The sequence below is a fragment of the Lineus longissimus genome, chromosome 1 (assembly GCF_910592395.1).
Source record: "Lineus longissimus chromosome 1, tnLinLong1.2, whole genome shotgun sequence".
Lineage (NCBI taxonomy): Eukaryota > Metazoa > Nemertea > Pilidiophora > Heteronemertea > Lineidae > Lineus > Lineus longissimus.
The window spans coordinates 20,562,319-20,583,131 of NC_088308.1; the positions used below are offsets into that span (position 1 = coordinate 20,562,319).

Sequence of the window (20,813 nt, forward strand, 5' to 3'; positions counted from 1 at the left end):
TTGGAGCAGCTGGGACTAATTCAGTCTTGTTGAAAGAGATAGGACCGTCACCGCCAGACAGAACGAGACCTGACTGCCCCACGCCTTTCCAACACGGTGAGAGAGATGGGACAGTCACAAGCAGACCGAATCCGGCCTTGTTGGCTCACCGTCTTGCCAACACAGTGAAAGCACGAAATAAGTGACAAGCCCATCTACATGTGGCTGCTGCTTCACCGTTTATCCAACACGCTGAGAGAGATGAGACAGTTACACCTGGTTGCCTAACCGTCCTGCCGACCACGGTGAGCGTTATCAGACAGATGCAACCAGCAGACCAAATCGGTCCCGACAACCTCTCCATGCTGTCTACACGGCGGAAGAGATGAGACAGTCACAACCAGACCGAATTAGACCTGCTGCTCCAGCGTTTTGTCAAGACTGTAGAAAATAAGACACTCTCAACCAGATCGAATCGGGTCTCGCTGCTCCTAGATATTGCCAAGACGGTGAGGCCTGTCTGGGTCTGGTTGCATGCTCCACCGTCATGGTATTAGAAGTTGAGAGTGTTGCGACGTCCTCATTCAGAGCGAGTCGGCCTGGCTGCTCCATTGTGTTGCCGAACCATTGAGAGAAATGAGACAGTCACAGCCAGCCCAAATCGGGCCTTGCTGCATCACATGCTCCACTGCTTTGCTAAGCAGTTGAGGGTATTGAGACATCCTCTTATATATAGATGACTCGTTGGGACTCTCTTGTCCCTCTTAACCTTTCGGCAACACGGATGAGCAGTCAGGCCCGATTCGGCCTCTATTCGGATGCCTCATTTCGCTTACTTGTTGCCAACGCGGTTGTGCGGCCGAGCCCGATGGAACTGCTTGCGGACTATTCATCCCTCTCGTCACTGTTTAACAAAACGTTGCGTTGGGGTAGCCAAGCCCATATCTCAGCCGTGGTATTACTGTCACGTCTTTCTCATCATGATGGCAACACGATCAAATAGCAGCAAGGGCCAATTCGGTAAGGTTGTAGCTGTCCCAACTCTCTCGCCATGTTAGCAGCGTGATGGTGTTGGCAACATGATGGAGCAGCCAGTCCGAATCGATCTGTATACATGAGGATGTCTCATCACTCTTAAATCTTAGCAAGACGGTCGAGCATGCAAAAAGGCCGATTCGGCCTGGTTGTGACTGTCTCATTTCTCTCACAGGCTTGGCAACACGGTGTAGGAGCCAGGGCGATTCGGTCTGAATGAGGATGTATCATCGCTCTGAACTGCTTAGCAAGACGATGGAGCATGCAGCAAGGCTCGATTCGGCCTGGTTGTGACTGTCTTCTTGCTCTTACCGTCTAAAGCAGCACGGTTCTGTCTGGTAAATGTCTTTTTTATCTCTCTAACCATGTAGACAGGTCCGGGGTAGTTATGTCCGATTCGGTCTGACTGTAACTGTCTCATGACGCTCACCGTGTTTACAAGACGGTCGGGGAGCCGAGTGTGACAATCTCATCTCTCACAGCGTGTCAAAGACGCGTTCAAGTAGCAGCAAGATGGGCGTGTTACTCATCGCATGCTGTCACTACGCGGTTAAGACGGCGGGCGGCCAAATCCCATTCTGTCTGTGTGCGGATGTCTTATTTATCCCATCGTGTTTAGAAGACGGTGGAACATCCTATCCCTCTCAACAAGACCGAATTAGTCTACAGGGTGGAGCAACATTCAGACCCGATTCGATCTTGCCGTGCTCACCATGTTAGCAACTATGGTGCGATTCGATCTGGTTGTGGCTCCCCCATCTCTCACCTTGTTTGGAAGATGATGGAGTGTAAGGTCAGATTTCGTCAGATTGTCATCGTTTCGATCCGGTCACCATTATGCAACATCCACAGCCAGAGTGAATGGGATTTGGCTGCCCCACCGTATTACCAACATTGTTACAGCATGCATGCACGAGTTGGCTGTTGCTTCACCGTGTCTCCGACAAGGAGAGCGCGATAGGTGGTACCTGGCTGCCCTACCGTCTTGCCAACACGCGGAGGGCGAGCGTGATGAGACAGTCACAGCCAGCCCGAATCGGACCTCGCTGCACCACCATGTTGCCAAGCGAGATGAGATCGAATCGGGCCAGACTGCTCTACCATGTCTTATCTATGCCACTCTGTTGGTATAATGGTGAGCCAACCAGGCCGGTTTCGGTCGGTACGTTGTGCCTGTCCCATCTCTCTCACCGCAACGGCGACACAGTCCCATTGGGGCAGGATTCACTCCTGATTCGATCTGGCCGGGCTCTGACTGTTTCATCACGCTCAACGTTTTGGTAAAATGATGGGTTGGCCATTGTCTGATTCGGGTTCACCTTTCTCGCCATGTCTATAAGACGCGGTGGAGCCGCCAGGTCCGATTAGGTCTTGTTCTGACTGTCTGTCTGTCTTGTTCATTTGCTGAACGCCACGTCCCCGATGTGGGTCTCACCCATTGGCACACCCACTGTCCCATTGTTGTGCCGTCACTTGTCTCTTGGTTGTCCAATGGTTGTCTCCGAGAAGAGTTTCATGGATATGGATGGGGACATTATAAAACAAGTCGGGAACTGTCTGGCAATCTGCGTGTCCGAGGAGGTTCCTTCATGCTGGAGGAGACTTCACTCTCAGCTGTCTGTGTTTCTCAATCGTCTACTGGGGCAATGTCCATGTACGAGGAGGTTCCTGCACGGGAGGAGACTCCTTCACTCTCTTCTGTCTGTCTTTCTCAATGGTGGCAATATTCATGTCCAAGGAGGTTCCTTTATGCTGGAGGCGACTTCGTCACCTTCTGCTGTCTGTCTTTCTCAATGGTGGCAATACTCATGTCCGAGGAGGTTCCTTTATGCCGGAGGCGACTCCTTCACTCTCTGCTGTCTGGCTTTCTCAATGGTGGCAATATTCATGTCCGAGGAGGTTCCTTTATGCCGGAGGAGACACCTTCACTCTCTGCTGTCTGTCTTTCTCGATGGTGGCAATATTCATGTCCGAGGAGGTTCCTTTATGCCGGAGGAGACACCTTCACTCTCTGCTGTCTGTCTTTCTCGATGGTGGCAATATTCATGTCCGAGGAGGTTCCTTTATGCCGGAGGAGACACCTTCACTCTCTGCTGTCTGTCTTTCTCGATGGTGGCAATATTCATGTCCGAGGAGGTTCCTTTATGCCGGAGCAGACACCTTCACTCTCTGCTGTCTGTCTTTCTCGATGGTGGCAATATTCATGTCCGAGGAGGTTCCTTTATGCCGGAGGAGACACCTTCACTCTCTGCTGTCTGTCTTTCTCAATCGTCTGCTGGCAATATTCACGTCCGAGGAGGTTCCTTTTTACTGGAGGCGACTTTGCTGTGGATACAGGTGGAGACGGTCTTTCACCAATTCATCGCCGATTGCATAGGACAGCTTTTCTTGTTGAAGAGAGGAGCTGTAATGATATCAAGAGCCTTATTCCTCAAGTCTTCGAGACTGGCCTTCTACCTGTCAGGTGCTCGTCTCCAAAGAGACACGAGCATGTTGGAGTCAAATGTCTCCACCATTTGCAGTGCAAAACGAGGACCAACACAAATTTGTTGTCAATTCAAAACTGACAGAGACAACGTCTCGACAGAGGTCTCACTACGTTGGTGGAGACTAGAGCAGAGGGGTAGCCTCAGATGTTAACATTAGGAACTGATTTAAAGGCATTCATCATCTATTTAGATTTTATTAAGCATTTCTTGTATATACATTCATATACATCATAAATAATACATAGATACAGTTAAAGAAACTTGCTTACATCCAATGTAACACATCATCAGCTGCATAGCTGTAGTTGGTATGCCAATTCGTAATGTGTTGTACCTGGAGGTAATAGCAAGTACTAGTTCCAACCCATTAGGTAGAAGCAGGTAAAGTGACTTAAAGTCAAAACAGACCCCCGTAGGTGACAAATCATGATGTCACACATCAATACATCAAGTTATCTGCCTGATATATTGTCGACATATTGATGCGTGGCATCATTTTATTTGTGAATTGTCAACCTAAAATAAAGGAATTCAGTCTGCTAAAACATTCAAAGCACATTAGGCATAAAGTTTATACCAATAATATTATCCTTATCAGCAAGTCAAGCAGTTTTGGAGTTCCATACCTTAGTGAGTAAAATCATGAGGACAGCCAGTGAAGAGCAAAGAGGCCTAATCTGGATTAACATGGAAGTCTCATCCATGGGCTGGTTTTCAAGCATCAGTACTCTGCCTTAAGTTGGGAAGCTGAGTGCACAGGATTATCCAACATGTAAAGCCCCAAAACATTACACACTTCTTAATCTTCTAAATTCCACCAAAACTTATACAGTAAGTTAATGCATTTGCATTTGCATGCATTTTCAAATGTCATGATCATAGTTTCCAACCACCAAATGAACATGGTTGTTCAGAGGTCTGAAAATGAGCACACTAGCACTCCTTAGCGAACAGAATAGTTTTTTTCCAATACCGAAATGTCAATAACACATTTTTTCAAAGTTCTACTTGCAGCAGGCAGTATGATTGCATGACCCAACTAGTCAGCACATTTATAGGGCCCACCAATACCGCATATGAATGAGTAATAACTGTCCTTGTCCAAAGGTTCCACTTTGAGGCATTAGGCATGTGTGATCGGACCGAAGTTAAGTAGTACTGGGTGTTCCATCCAGACGACCTCGGGTTCTGGTGCCTCTCCTTCCTTGGTATGGAGGGCGTTTGTCATGTTGTGGTGTGTGTAGCGAATGATGAACGAACCCTGAAATGAAAATGATAAGCGTGGTAGAGTTTCCTACAGAACTTTGCAGGGAATTTTGGAACGAGCATAGAAACGGGCAGGGTGCTGAGGCCTCCTATTTTGGCCTGGAAGAAACACTAGGTGAGAACAGGGGAAATTCAACCAAGACAGGTTAAGAGAAAGTGCTGCCATCTCTTGATTTTGGGGCCAACTAAGCTAGTTATCATTTATCATGTTCATTTTACAAGTTACCAAACCACATGGATGAAAGGACTAATAAAGAAGTACCTAGCCATTTCTGCCATAGCTAACTCTCATAAACATCCTACCCTTTTTAATATTCTAAAATTTCCGTCCCAATGCGTTTTTTAAGCTCACCTTGACATCTCCTGTTGGCTTCTGTGGAGTGACTGTTGTGTAGAATCCAATCTTGTTTGCCTTTCGGAACACAATAACACTGTAGAGAAAGAAGACAATTGGCTTGTAGAGAGAGATAAAGCAAATTCGGAGATCAGACAACTCCCCATCACTAACATGTAAAATGGCTGAAATTACTTAGCAGCATGACACTATAAAAAAATATTATGTACTATTCAAAATTGTTCTAGACTTTTAAAGGGTTTGTATCAATAATGTTTGTATTTCATGGTCAGTAAGACAAATCAAAGGGTCAACTACATGGGCGAAAGAACAAAAAACAACAGCAGGGGATGCACTGTTACCAGAGATGATTTACAAACTCATGTAAAAAAGTCAAAATTAGTATCAAGTTAAGAGTAACCAAGTGACGGTGTTGCCCTTGTGGTCATTATGAGAAATCAAACCCCACTGCCAATATGAGTAAGGGGAATATAGAAAACTACACAGACCCCAATCCGAGGGAGTCCTGTGCATCAATAAAGTTACCATATCCCAAAGATATCACATCAGTTGTTGGCATCTACATGTAGGCAAGCTATTCAAACTGCAGGTTACAATGATAGATCTTATAGGTTATGTATGAGCAGTTTTAGAAAAGATAAAGTCAGAGGAAAGTAGTTGAAATTTGATACCAGTACAGCACCTTAGTTGAGGGGAAGGCAATTCCCCTCCAAGGGTCACCAAGAACATTTTTTCCTTCTCTGTGAATCTTCAAATTAACGTTTGATATATCCCCTCAGGATTGGCACTTTGTTTCAGCTGTTTTTCCCCCTCAGTTTTGGAGGGGGCTATTATGAGCAACCTAACGGTTCCAACATATTTGATTTGAGAACCAATCTACAGAGGATATGAAAAGACACAATTTGATCTATTTTCAAGTCCCAACATTCACAGATAAAAAGAAGAAAAATAGGTTAACAACTATGGTTAAGAAAAAGGAGAAATGTTAAAAGAATTGAACAGTATCATTTTCTTGTTCTGTGACGACATGACCGTATGATGTGCAATAAAACAGATGGATGTGAACTGTCAAGGTTGAATTAACTGTTGCCAGCAGACATTTCAGCAGACACATGACCAGACTAGATGCTCTAGTGACCTTCACCAACTCCAGAATGCGGAACCATATCAATAAAATATCCGACTTGCTCCCATTTTCGACAATATTCTTTGTTCTTTTCCCGCATATATATGTACATGTGTTAGATATGTCTCCCTTCATCAGATCAGCTTAACTAGATTTTGCACCCATCTAAATTTGACGTCACTTATTTACAATTTCCAACACTCATTTCAACATGAAGCATTGCTTGGACCAAATCAATGATCATGTCAGCACAGAACATACATGTATGATCAAGTATAGATAAGTTTAATCCATACTTGGTATTATAAACAGGTAAGCTAATTGTAAAACCATTCATAGGCTGATGGAAAAATCTCTGCATGTATCACACCAAACCGACCAGGAAGTGCCACGATGACAGTTCTGGCTAACACAAATCTCAAAACTGCCCCAAAGGGCAGGAGAAGACCTCTTGAAATATGCGTGAAGTATGATGCTACATCCATATCCAGTTATGGTACATCCCTCTCTGCGCAGAATTTTACTGATAATGTTCCATGACATTACATGATATTTCGTATTGAGAGGTGAACAAAACTGGGCTTAAACTGCAGCTGTTCGAGAAATCACCATCAGCCTCGTCACAGAGTAGGGGTTATGACGTCCAACTAAGTCAGTTTCCCCATATTTCAAAGGAATAACAGGTCTGCCGTACTTGAGCCTCAATCTCTTATCATATTTTCATGAGTGGCATTGCCAAGGAAGTAAAATGCCAAGATGAGCACTTTTATACCAATGCTTCAAAGTGGCAATCCTGCAGGGCATATTGAACCTCCTCGTAAAGTGGGGAAACTGATTAGCAGGTGTATGCAAGGTTCCAGGTAAAGATCTAGCAGCCTCACCCATCAGGATCCTTCATCTCTGGTCTACAGACAAACAAGTGCAAACATTAAGTAACAGACTGTTGCAAGGCTCGGTTTCACTCATAAATGACATGCCAACATTCTTATGAGAGAGAAATGCATTCAGTTTAACTTTACATGCTGTGCAAAAGGAATGACACTTAAATCAAGGAAATGCATTATATCATGCACACAGGAACAATTAAATAGATACTCAAAACTCGTATCTGATTTGTTTTGCAAAGAGTAGAAAAACAAATCCTAGCGTCAAAGTTGTCATCAAATCTCAAAAATGAATTCAAATTGTGGGAGAGTGCCAATGAAGTGCGAAGAAGGTACAGACCAATACCATGCTTTCAGGCACAGAATCTGTTACTCTGAATGTCAAAATGCTGATAACTTACTCGGGGTTGTCTTTGAATTGTTGCTGGCTGGTCAACCCGTCATCAAATTCTGCTGTGTCATCCCTGGCTGCCAGCTGCAGCTCAATCAATGGTACTTTCATCTGAAAAATAATAACTACCTGTCTGAATTCTAAAGGGCATACGTGTATTTGCATGGTTATATCTGGTGTGAGTGGACACACTTTTTCTTCCATGCCACAATGGCTGATGACCTCGGTCTACCATGGTTTGGCTTTTTGTTGGTATTTCTCTACCCTTAGGTAGACTGCGTGTCAGGGCTCTTGGGTTCTACCTGTCGCCGCTAGATTCTTGCCTGCCAAGGCAAACATTCACATCTCCCCACCTCCTGACGCAACTACATCAGACTATCACTCGAGACAAAGTTATCCTGCAGATGTCACAGTGTGCTCTTGCCATTATCTTGGACAACATTGAGTAAGACTTACGATGGCAGTGTCTAAGTAATCATTCGCATTTTCTCTTGGCCTGACAAACACTTGGCTTATATAGTCAGCAGGGTTGAACATACTCAGAATCACACGACTTTCCTGAAATATTGAACGGAACAAGTAAGAATTTCACCCCAGCAGCCATCGTAAACATAACAAGTAATCAACTATTAACTACATTACATTCAGGCAATGATAGAAGAGATTGACAAAGATGGTATAAATAATGGTGCGCCTCGATCTAGCAACATGAGAATTTAAGGAAATAGAGTAAGTTGCAGCATTTGTTCTTTCATCATCCAGTTGCAGCCTGTGACATTCGAAGGCCTCAGGGAAGCGGACACAACATGGTCGCCAAAATATCTAACAGCAAACCAGAATTGGGGCCTTTTGTGCCTACCTTTAAGTACTGGAGTTTCGGTAGAGCCAAGATCTTGACTTCAGGAACAAAGTACCTGTAAGAAAGAGGACAGTTGTTTTCAGGGAAATCACATTTTTCCTATGCTTACCTCTTCGTGCTCACCTTCTGAAGGGAACAATGCAGTAGCTGTACTGTAGCTTTATGTGTACATGGTGCGGCCAGTGCCCTCCATCTTAGATCAGGTTTTAGTTTCTGAGTTTCCATCTCCCAGTAGTTGCCATTGCCTGGGTGACCACGCAGTTGATTTCAGTGTTTTCTCTCCACTAGATGCCCCCCCCCCTCATCCAACAACTACTTACAGTGCTACTAGCTGAATCTTGAACCGAATGGATGCAGGACTGAACTCAGGTTTGCTGAGATTGTGCTCACACTCCTGAAAGGTAACAAAGATACCATAACATGCATAAGATACCGTACATAATTGTCTTTTTTTATGAAGAGATTGCAAATGGAATTTTAACACTTGAAATCAAACTTTGGAACCAAATTAAAGATCTAATTCTCATCTTCTTGCAATTTTGAATTACAAGACAAATCAAGTAACTGTAGCTGGCCCAACACAGATTATCAGGGTCTGTCAGGTCATTTCTTGTTGATCTCTGGCCCGGATGTTGGCAACTAAGTTTTACCTACCCTACATCTCTGTGACCTCTTGATCAGGAGATGTTTATGAATCGGATACAGATCCTTCACATCTTCAGGTTGAAATTCTGTGGACGACAGTCGCTGTTTCATAGTTGTGACTGGAATATGAAATTCTTGATTTGAAGAAACAAACGATGCTAACATTTATTGTGATTATGTGAAATAAAGATTCATCCGAGTGAGGCAATTGCTGAGAAATTATAATGAAAAAAGAATACCAAAAATCTGTGATATTCATCTTTGAAGCAGAGCTTCATGTGACTTTAATGAATCACTTTTCATGTCATATTATTGAGGTTCCTTGAGAATAGGAGAAACACCCCCCCCCCCAAGACATCTACCCCTTTATACATCATTGCTAGTGATTTACACCATCTGAATAACAACATCCTCTCTCCAGACAGCACATGCTGCAATAATAACCTCGAAAATAAATCTGAAAGGAAAAGAAATTCCTGATCGCGGCTGAAGCAGACAGTGCAGCCAAAAACAACTCTGAGGGTGGCGAAATGTACAATGCTACCAAAGCACAGGACCAACTCCTCACGCACCTTAACAGCTTCTCTGAATGATATTATGTAAATCTGCCCCAAAAGCTAGGGATTAGGGATCAGAGGGACCGCAGTGTAGCCCTTGGATTTATGTGCGACTGAATATTGGTGAAAATTCAAACAAAACATATTGTATTCTGACAGAATTGAAAAATAACCGAAAGCAGTGATGGTGCACTTTAAGGTTGCGTATCCATAGGCTGTTCGAGTGAGCCACTTATCCACGTTACATGTTTGCCTTAAGTTCAAAGGGAACAGGCTATGGATAAGCAGCCAGAGGTTTAATGAGATTTGTTCGACTTCTATGGGTTGTGCATTATGTAGTTTGACAGCAGGCCACTTAAAGCTGAAACAAAATCGAAAGCTTCATACTATTTTAAGATGGCGTGATCAGTATGTATGAAGTGCAACTGCAGGTTCAAAGATTCTATGAGCATGCACAAAAACCTGTTCCTTCAAAAAACTTAAAAATCCATTCTTTTTCTTTGTATGTAGTCAACTTTGAAATTCAATGAAAAGGTACATGTATTGTCTTTTCAGCTAAATCAGCAGTCTGTAGTTTTTAAAAGCTTTGCAAGGTTTCATAGGGTATGGCAAAACTCGCAATCATTCTTGATGATGAGAACAGATTTTTGGACACACACCTGAAAAGAAATCCGCAATTAGTTGTACTTAGTAATTAGTCCGTACTGTAAGCGTATGAGGTTTACTATGAAGCTGTAACAAAGGTACACCATTGATGTAGTACGGTGAACTCACGAAACAAAACCTCCAGTCAACAGAGGAGCAAGTTAATCATATTGTTGTGATACCCAAGTGTACGAATAAACTGTGTGCTGTGAAATGTTTCAAAGGTAACAGTGGGCAAATCGCATCATGAACATCAAACGATTGCCAACATTTTACAGTTTAGGGTACTAACCAACTCCAGAGTTGACTTGAGATCAAGTACCCCTGTTCCATTCAAAAGAGGCCTCTGGACGAGTACGCTAAATCTAATAACTAAACCATCGCCCTCCCCATTAGTCCCCTACCTGGAGCCGTTTAAAAGTTGAGATGGAACAGGGAGTGTGAGTTTTACACTATACAAGTAGATCCTAAAACCCTGTTTTAATGTCAGGTAAGAGTGCATAGGGTAGATTAAAATTACCAGTTTTGTTACACCCAATACCAACTACTTATACATGTATCCACACACCAAGCAATAGATGACAATTAATTATGGTTAACTTTTACTTTCTATATTACTTGTTTGTTTGTTGTATCATTAGTAACAATAGACAACTTGATTTATTTACCAAAGTATGAATCAAGAGTTACCAATTCATTCTTATAGTAGCTCTTCACAAATACTTTATTCCTGCGGGTAGGTTGCTTTATCAGAAGTGAGCACTCATTTCAGAGTTCTCTTCTTTCCTCTTCCTCCACAGTTTACCCAGTCCAAGTTAAGTTTCAGCTGTGAGAATGCCTAAGACATGATAAGAAGTCTTCATGCTGCATCAAATTCAATGTCATACAGAACAGAAGTCATGGATTTCAAGATAAAAAATCCTTTGTCTGTTAAAAATTATACCACAACTGAACCATTGGCAACAAGAGGGCATCTTTACATTATACATTTGCAGTGTGTCCCTAGTTGCGAAGTCTATTATTAAAAGTTGTACCAGCTTTACTCGCGACAAGTTAGAAATTTGTTTAGGCTGCACCCTATGCACCCATCTACAACCTACATACCTTGAGGTACTTGCATGTCAGGATGTCCTATATGCATGTAGAACAAGACACAGGGTCAATAACATGCAGAAACAGAAAAGGTCCTAAGGGGGTAGCACACTACGGAATACTAATCTGCAATTATCAATCATCGATGAAGCTGAGGAAGTCGAGTTCCGTGAAGTAGTGCGCTACCCCCATTTATTGATCTTTCTGGCAATGAGCTTGGATAGAAATTACGGATGCTAATGATTTATATAATGGCAACGTGAAATTGATGTCAAGTGATCTGAAAGTTGTTGCACCACTGTATTATTCGGAAGACAGACAGAAAAACTGCGCTAGCCAAATCAGTATGAATGTTGCTAAGACCAGTTACGATATAACATCGATGAAAGAACAGTGTGTAGCTATAATGTCAGTGATCTTGTTCATCACAGATTTCAAATTGCAGATGATTTTTTCTTCTGTGCATTTTAAACATGCCTAAGGCTAATATGACATGCAGTAGGCAGAAAGGCAACTCTGTCACCAAACAGTCAGAAAATATTGCAACAAAAAACAAAAGTATTCCATTTTTAGATTATTGCCAGTGATCATTAATCCCAACAGACATAATAGTGATACTGACTCCTGGGCTGACAATTTTCCTGTCATATTCAATTGCACAACACTAAGTTCATAACTGAATTAGTGATTGGGAAGGGAAATGTGCTACTAGAAGTCTCATCAGGATGGATGCTTGAAAGGCCTTGGGAAATATTGGTAAGATTCGAACAGCATGAACGGTGAGGCCGGTTTTGTAAAATCTAATATGTACATGTATATACAATCTGATTGAGAATGTAAAACAATGCTTGCACAACCATCATGGGCAGGCAGAGTGATAGGCAAAGAAATGGAGAGGGAGTTTGTTTTTTGGTTTATGTTCAAGGGAAGTTTTTCGGGGATTGGTTGTATAGAGTGACCTACATGTACACACAGTTACACTGTTAGGGTTACGACCAAACTTTGATTTCAAGGCTAGAATAGAATGGGAAAGAAATAAATAAATTAGTTCGGAGGTTTTTTCATTAAATGTTTTTTCTTTTTAAAATTTGGGAGAGAGATCGTCATAAGTACATCAAAATACACAACTACATTGTAATAAGAAGGTAACATCAAGATGATGTCCCTCCACAGATAAACAAGTGCAATATTTACCTCCAGCTAGTAAGAGCGGCTCCGTCAGGAATCTTTCATCCAACTCTTCCACCTCCTCAGATGCGACTGATGGCGTCACCTCCGATACCTTGACTTCTTCACCTTCCTTCAGACTGGAAAAGACACGCTTGATAAAATTGCTTGACTGAAGTATTTGTAAAATGGAAGAAACCACTGGGATGGAGTCCAATAAAACTGAAGTCTCGGACCAACAGAAAAATGCTATGGATTATAAAACATGTTCAGACAGTATTAGGATTTGAGGCAGTTTTCTTTTCCAATTACACTTGTGCCAAGCAAAAACAACCACAGGACAAACACAATACAGCCACTCAATCACAAGCTTTATTTGGATTGATGTTCAGCATTATTTCAGAGTCTTTAAGCTAGTATTTTAAGTCACTTTAACCTCCATTTTGAACCTTAATTATCTTCAGATCGTGATAATACACAAGCCACCAATGACCAATAGGTAAAGAAAATCATATGAACTCCGACACTGTTTACAACAAATTTGACATACCGATTAATAGCACGCCTGAAATTAGATAACTCCAAGGCTAATTTTTTCTCTTTCAATAGCCAAAGTCGATAACTAGACTTGCTTTTTTGTATAAAAATTGAGTGCACTAGGGAAAGGCATTCCTCAAATGGAAGTCAAAGACAACAGAAGAGGATCACTTGCTTCATAATTGATATTAGGACAACAGGTTTGATCCCAGAACATGAACGTTAAAGATTCGTCTGATATCAGTTTTCGTTTTGCTTGAAACATTCTGAAAACCGTGATATTCTGACTTGACCAGTATTTAGACTGTGAATTAGATTACCTATCAAAGGGCTTACCTTATTGATGCAATGCCAGCAGTGATACTAGCTCTCTTTCGGGCAGCAACCGATGTCAGACCGTACTTTTCCTATTTGAGAGTAACTTATATCATGTAACAATATGCATAGGAGATGATGAGATGTTCCCCAAACAGAAAACTGCTTGGATCTATCAATGAGTTCTGGTAGTCTGTAGCTAAGATCTCTTTGTTTATACATGTACTTAGTTCGAAATAGCTAACTAGACTGTCTATACTAGTTGGCTGGACTAGCTACATTTCCGCCATCGGCAAGCTTGCAGCGATCCCACGGTACATATAGCAGGTAATTTTAAATCAGGACAGTGTCTGATCAATGACAATGCATTAAATTTTCTTCCTGTTGTATAGTACAAATGAATTTTTTGACACAAGCATAAGAAAACCCACGAACCAGTACATGAAAAGATTCAGTCAGGAAATCTAGGCTAAACAAATACCAGTACACCAACAACCTTAATTATATGTATGCTACCTTTCCTAAAAACTGAAAAGTTTAACTCTACCGGGAGGGTGGTGACAACATTTTTCTGGGATAATGGTCTCAAACGGACATAAGGACCACTGTGATGGGATGTACCAGTGATACTACATGTATCATTAATTGAGTGGATTCCAGTGAGGAGGATATTATAAAAGCACTTGTGATTAGTGGTGAGTATTTGATCTAAGCGAGAAAAGGCTGACCAGTTCTGATTAGAAGGGGCCACCTTTTGCTTGTGAGGATATTAAGACGACGGTCAATTTCACAATGTTCTACTGGAAAACATCACAGGAGAAGTCCACAGATTCACTGATGCCATCAGAAAGGCATATTTACTCATTTCTTACAGGCTATAAATGTATTCTCTTATTAGTAAATGAGAGCACTGATTCTAGTAATGTGTCACAGTATCACCATACATGTAAGCAGGTATTGAGTAAAGACTGTGCTGATAATCCAGAAGTCTTCAAAGACTGAACATTTTCTTCAAGGACTCCTCCTTTTCATTGAACAGGTATTGAGAGGTACTATAGAAAAGTAAGGTGGAACAGTTACAGTCCATGTACAATTAACTATACTCTTCGTATGCTTTAATTTTCACTGTTAGCTGTTTTCTCCACTGCATGGACTATATAACTCAGCTGTACCACTTTACTTTACTTGCCTACATTGTAGTACAGTACATGCATGGCATTTACATTATTGACGTACATCACACAAACAGACAGGTTTTGAAGAAATCCAGGGACCAAATTATTAAAACCATAAAAAGGTCAAAGTGGTGTTAAAGAAACTTTAAAGGGATAAACTAATAATACAGTCTTTGGAAATAAATACAAAATAAACTGGGAATATGACAGAATCTATTCCAGTTCTTTCAAACTAAAAGTAAGCAAGATCTGTTTCAGCAAATATAGTGGAGTCAGTCCAACCCTATGCCTCAGATTTAATATAATCTAAAACAGAGATACTGTGCACCAGTGTCACCATTGCATTGGAGTACTCGAAAAGCAGACTTTGGTTCTAGACAGAATGTAATACGTTACAATTACATCAAGAGTTGCTTTGGCCTGGGTCAGATTCATTGGGGCTATCTGATCCTGGGGGTAAAAGGTAAGAAGATTAGTATACTGTTATTTTTTGTATCTACATGCATTATAAAATGTTCAAATTTCAAGGCCACCACCCATTTTTAAGCAATGCTCAGCAGAGGGGACAGTGATTCAAAATCTATTGCAGAATTGTCACTTTGCAAATGACACAGTACCTTGGTGGCTAATTTCAAAAGTCAAGCATCAGTAAAAAATGAAATACTAAGCCAGAATCATCAGTGGCATAAAACATGGCAAGCATTGGCAGCGCCTACATTAACAATTTGGAAGTTTTGGAGGTTTTTGATTATGAAACCCACCATCTAGGAGAGAAACGTACAGTACTCAAGTCATATTCATGGACGAAATGTTCAGAACTCAAGATGAACTCTTGTCTTCTTAAATCCTGAGCCAAACAGATAGGTGTTGGTATGTAATTATTACACTTGGGAAGAACAGACCTAACTTGGAGGAGGGGGGTGGGGTTATGTGTATGAACAACGACAGATGCTAAGGTTAAAACAGCTAAACAGTTACAGCATGCAAGTCTCGGCTGTTACGTCAAGCAAGGATCCTTGAACAGCGAGTTGGTGCCAAAATGAGCCATTTTGTCTGAATACCTGCGGATTCAACTACATACATGAACCTAGCCATGTCTGGAAGTATTCTCGCTATTACCCTTGCATGTCTAAGGACAGGTTTGCGAAAACCTACCCATGGCTTGTCGCCTGAATTGGCACCAACCCACCATTTGGGGATCCTTCATTGACTGGTTAACGTTAGTGTGGTGATGATTAGTAGGAAGGTATTATGGTGGGTATCAAGTATCCGATCAGGAGTAAATTGTAACCTGAAAATGTACACCACAGCACTTAGCAGACCCTATTCCCACCATCATCCAACAGTACTTATCATTACTGGTGAGTAACGTATCGTACTTCACCGGTAATTACAAGGAACAAACATGCTCTCAAGAACAGTTGCAGCAAAAGCATAACCGACCCCAAAGGAGAAGAAAGAGCACAGTCTTATAAATGATGAAAAAGACACATTGTAATTCAAACTAGGTCATGTGAATTTTACAGTAGCCGACAAATCTTCTACATTTTTTACTGCCATGTCTGATGAAGACAGTGTTTGGTCAAAATACCTGAAGGCACTTTCATGATCAATTCTTGGTGGAGACTGTCAAAAATAACCTTTAAACATTATCGAAAACCAAGCTGATAAACTTCCTAGTTAATGAAATTGTTAGCTATCAGAATGACAAATGTCTTTCTCACTGCATGGGGTGGTTTGGCTATATGCTAGCTTGTAACTTTTCTCATCAGCATGTCCGAACACTTACAGAAAAATGCATGTAACTACGCCTGCGGGTATATTTTCGCCTTTCTTTTTCCGCCTTCTCTTTCTGAGCTAACTGGCGATAGTACTCCAGGATTGAGGACAGCTGGAATGGAAACATACAATCATGAATATCAACAGTTCGAGGAACCCAAGACAAATAAGCTGGTGGGCCGATCAAAAGTGTCAGAATGCAAGCATTACCATTTTGCACCTTACAATACGAGCAAAAAATACTGTTCCTGGTCTTTACTGATTTAAAACTGACGAGTGGCTAACTACAGTATAGTCAGTTCTACCTTCTTCTTCGCTGAATATTTCAATTAACTGAATTCTTCTACAAAAAATCGTATTTAATGTGACTGCTTGCGTAATCAAAACAACCATAGATAAATGCCATTTAAAAACCATATCATTACCCGCTTGTTGTGAGGATTTTCCTGGTCAATCCATCCTCCGCTTGCTGAAGTAAAGACAACATAATTCATGCAATCGCATTATTGAAATATAACCAAGAATAAACTAAGACTAGTCTATCTGCTGGGTAGCAAGATGCCCTTGCCAACACTTTTCTATAAAGAAAGTATCTGAAGTTATCGTTAATTGAATACACCCAGTATGCCTTAGCTAACACTTTTTAATCTTGTACTTTGGCATCAAGAGAAAGTGTCTGGAGGTATCACAATTTGAATGCACCCAAGATGCTTTTTTATGTCGTACTGTGACATGAAGGGAGTGTATCTGGAATTTGGCTTTATCTTTGAATTTTTATGGGACAAAGTTGAAACCCTTACCAACAGTCTGATCTGCAAGTCCAACATCTCGTGATGTCCATCTGCAGAACCCACACGCCAGGTAGTAGACCTTCTTTGGCACTGTCTTGCTTGGGTCATCTGGGTTTGGTACTGGTACTGTGGTGGCACGGGTCGACAGAGTGTGCTGGCAGCTGGGGCAGTCAAAACAATTGCCACATCTAGAAAGAATTAGAAATGCTATAATCAAACTTTGACATACTAAGAATAAGATAAATGATAGCAAAAATGGTCAAGCAAACTTCACTTTAAAACAACTCTTTGTTTAAAACGTTTTAACTGCTCTAGATGTTCTAGATTACACGAGTGAAGATTTAGCCAAAACAGATGTTCATTGCCAAAACTCGAGTCCCATACCGTACCTATTTTTCTTCAACTTGGCTTCAGCTGATGGTAAACTTTCTAGGCAGTTAGGACAGTAATGGGAATCAACCTGAAAAAGGAAAATTATGTATGGATGTGTGATGATAGGAGGATGGACTGGAGGTAGGCCAGGGTGTACCATGGCAAGAAAAAGTTGATGTGTTAGGATTCTCCACTCTAAGCATATTCGGCGGTTGCTCTGTAAGCATTCTTTGGCAAAATGCAGAACACCACTTTTCGTCCTAATAGTAATACCAACAGTATAGAGCCCAAATCTGTATGAAAAACATGTTTTTCGGAAATCTCTGGGCCTGTGGGACAGTTGCTCCTGCTCCCTCCCCAATCCATGCCCGACCAGATTCCCACAATTAACAACTAGAATTGTCAGTTGAGTCTGCAGGCAGACTCTGGAGTCTCCGTCAACTGTGGGGTGCTTTGTTGAGGAAGTGGAGGAGGCAGTATGTTTTGGTTAAAAGTTTATTGGGAAAATAGATATATACATAATATACATAGTTGGAGATTAAAAGTCGGGTTACTGGTTTGTAGACCTTGGTATGAGAATTGTCTTCGCTGGCAAGGTTTGCATTGGGTTTATGTTGCTGCTGTGTTAACGCTGTGTTGGGATAGCAGCGATGGTGATGTTGTGGTAACTGTAGTAAGTGTGGACTGTGGAGAATTTGGTATCAGGTTAGCCTGGTACCACTGGCCACCGTCAGACGACGCTGTTGTGTTTGACCTATTTTGACTTTTGTATTGACGGGACGGACGTCTAAACACAACAGCGTCGTCTGACGGTGGCCAGTGGTACCAGGCTAGTATCAGGTGCGGTTGAGTGTTGACCGGAACTTGATCGTCTTATCAACGCCGTCGCCTCGCTCCAAGGCCCTGCCTGTATTGACCACTATTGTTGCCGCGAAAATTTGTTTGTAGCAAGAATAACTTATAACAACAATTAATCATAAAAGATTTCAATTTATTTCTAAGCAAGTGTGTTCCTGTAATCGTTGCTCTTAAGTACGAATTTATCAATTGCGGCCATTTTCAGTCCATAACCACGGGCCACTTCCTGTCCAACATGGAAGCTATCGAAATTGGCAGGGAATATGGTCGCAAAATACGTCTCGTTTGGAGAATGTGCAATGGCGGAAATCGAAATTGGCAGGGAATATGGTCGCATAATACGTCTCGTTTGGAGATTGTGTAATGGCGGATCAAATTTTCACGACCCATCGCCAAACGGCTGTCTCGTCCCCTAAAATATGTCGTTATTGCTCGCTAAATAATTCTGAAAATTCGCACTGCACACCTTTGATGTTTCGATAAACAACTCATTATACTATTTGATTTACTTAATGTCCAGTTTTCCCTAAACTTCGCGAACACGAATCTACCTGGGTTCTCCAATCACTAATGATATACACAGTGCATTGCATACACCGTAGTCACCTGGAACGGGGTTATAAATTGGGGGAATTTGCCTAGCTAAACCAAGAGTCTCCTTTCAACCCTACATACGTAGGTTGACGGAGACTAATAACAGTGGGCATATCCCCCCCCCCCTCCCCCACCGAGGTCGAGATTCGGGGATATGCAGCATGCTCCAAAAGCAACATTTTGATTTTGCCTCATCGAAATGAGATATTATAGACGCCCTTGACACCAGGCAGACCAGAGGAAGGCCCGCAATGACTTCCTCCACCTTCGCCTGCTGTAAAAGGGTCCAATTGCCATTATTGGCAAATATTCCTCATACCACAAGCCACTAAATCAAGTGTCAGTAATGGGTCAAAACATTGTAAAAGGATTCTCAGGCAGGAGAGGGTAGGGAACAATAACATCCAAAGGTAGAGATAGGGAACTGGCGAAATTCAGGTCCTAGCTTTTGTGTACATTTGCAATCGATTTTGGGAGGGTCATCGAGAATATGGATAGGTCTTGTGGAAAATCAGGGGGGTTAAGAAATGAAATGAAAATTACTTCGTGACAAACACAATCTCCACATCGTAGTTTCAGACAATGTCGACAAAAATAGAGCTTGCAGATGGGGAATTTCGAACCACAAGAGCAAACATATGAGACACTGCACTGGGTCTCATAAGTCGCCATGTTGTTGCAGTTTCTGAATATAAACTCTAAAGGAGTACAGACAAAACGGGGCCCAAATGCGAGAGGCAAACGGCGGAAAGCGATGTCGCCGGATGTAAAGGCGAGATGGCGAATGGCAATTGATGAATGGAAATGGCGTGGTTGTCGTTCTCTAAGTCTAGGAATGATGTAACAGAATTCGAATCCGTACAAACGCAAAAAGGCCTTCTCATGTCAATACTGACAATGTGGGATTTTTATGGACATAATTCATATCATCCTGAGATAGGCCTACAGTTTTTTTTTGTACTCCTGGCCTCGAGTTCGTATTCTTTGAAACTGAAATATGGAGAGGCGGAGTACAGCTCGCCCAGATTTGGCTGCCCCGGCACCCATGCCCAGCCAAAGATATTTTTATTTCAAATGTTGCCACCACTTTATAATGTTATACTATCGGACCCCAATTGCACTGTCAATGCCCGGGTTGGGGGGGGGGGGGGGGTCACTCCAGAACGGAAGGAGGTTTGTGCAGCAGAATGTCACTCCAAGAGGGAGATTTGTGCAGCAGAATGTTGATTAAGCAATTGAATGGGGGGGGGGGGGGGCTAAAGATCTCCCGCGCGGGCATGCACGTTAGGAACAGCGGGGAAGCCCATGCAGATTTGAAACAACCCGGGCGTTAATTGTAATTGCAACACTGGCGCCGGGCAGATTCATACTTCTTTCTCGACAGAAAAGGGTGTGGATTGAAGCTGCTGACTGCCGTAAGGGCATCAAAAAGTTTCAATGGACAGGGGTGTGCATACCCATCGATACAGACTAATTCATTTGTACCATATCGCAACTTAGCCACGGCGACAAGCAGCTGTTGCAGTACCAAAATATCGGTCAGAGTAGTACAAGTGTCCGATCATGCCTTTTAGGGTCCCCGTGTCCCTTATAATAAGGTTTCTAGTAGTTTGCTGATGATCACAAACCAGCAAACAAAAAATTGTTATTGCAGTTTTGCTCGGCAATATTTATCAAATTAGTGACAAGACATAATAATATTCTAATTGGGACGATCCATGATATGTATTGGAGACAGTCCGTCCTAATCATACATACCTGTACGGATGGGCGCGGCACAAGTTTTTGAATGCCAAATATCGAGAGGCGGAGTATATTGAAAACCAATGGCGCCAGGATCCCCGACTGCTCGCAAGACACAATTATACACCATCCAGACCAGGAGTCGCGTCTTTTTTCCAG

At 42.1% G+C, this 20,813-nt stretch overlaps 1 protein-coding gene across 6 annotated transcripts; it reads right to left on the minus strand.

Annotated features, from left to right (window-relative positions):
• Positions 1-3,681: 3,681 nt before the first annotated feature.
• On the minus strand, positions 3,682-19,595 carry LOC135491397 (dynactin subunit 4-like). 6 transcript variants are annotated; one of them, XM_064777263.1, is made up of 17 exons: positions 19,455-19,595; positions 17,477-17,547; positions 17,097-17,275; positions 16,722-16,765; positions 16,307-16,408; positions 14,920-14,967; positions 13,364-13,434; positions 12,518-12,630; positions 11,336-11,362; positions 9,039-9,148; positions 8,705-8,778; positions 8,385-8,439; positions 7,982-8,083; positions 7,536-7,636; positions 7,132-7,155; positions 5,122-5,200; positions 3,682-4,764 (listed from the first exon to the last, which is right to left on the minus strand). In XM_064777263.1, the coding sequence occupies exons 1-17, from the start codon at positions 19,581-19,583 to the stop codon at positions 4,627-4,629; spliced, it is 1,467 nt and encodes a 488-aa protein (XP_064633333.1). In that variant the 5' UTR covers positions 19,584-19,595; the 3' UTR covers positions 3,682-4,626. The 6 variants fall into 6 exon arrangements, with proteins under 6 accessions (XP_064633333.1, XP_064633315.1, XP_064633341.1 ...); XM_064777245.1 differs by lacking the exon at positions 11,336-11,362 and adding an exon at positions 12,287-12,337; XM_064777271.1 differs by lacking the exons at positions 11,336-11,362; positions 14,920-14,967 and adding an exon at positions 12,287-12,337.
• Between the last annotated feature and the right edge of the window lie 1,218 nt (positions 19,596-20,813).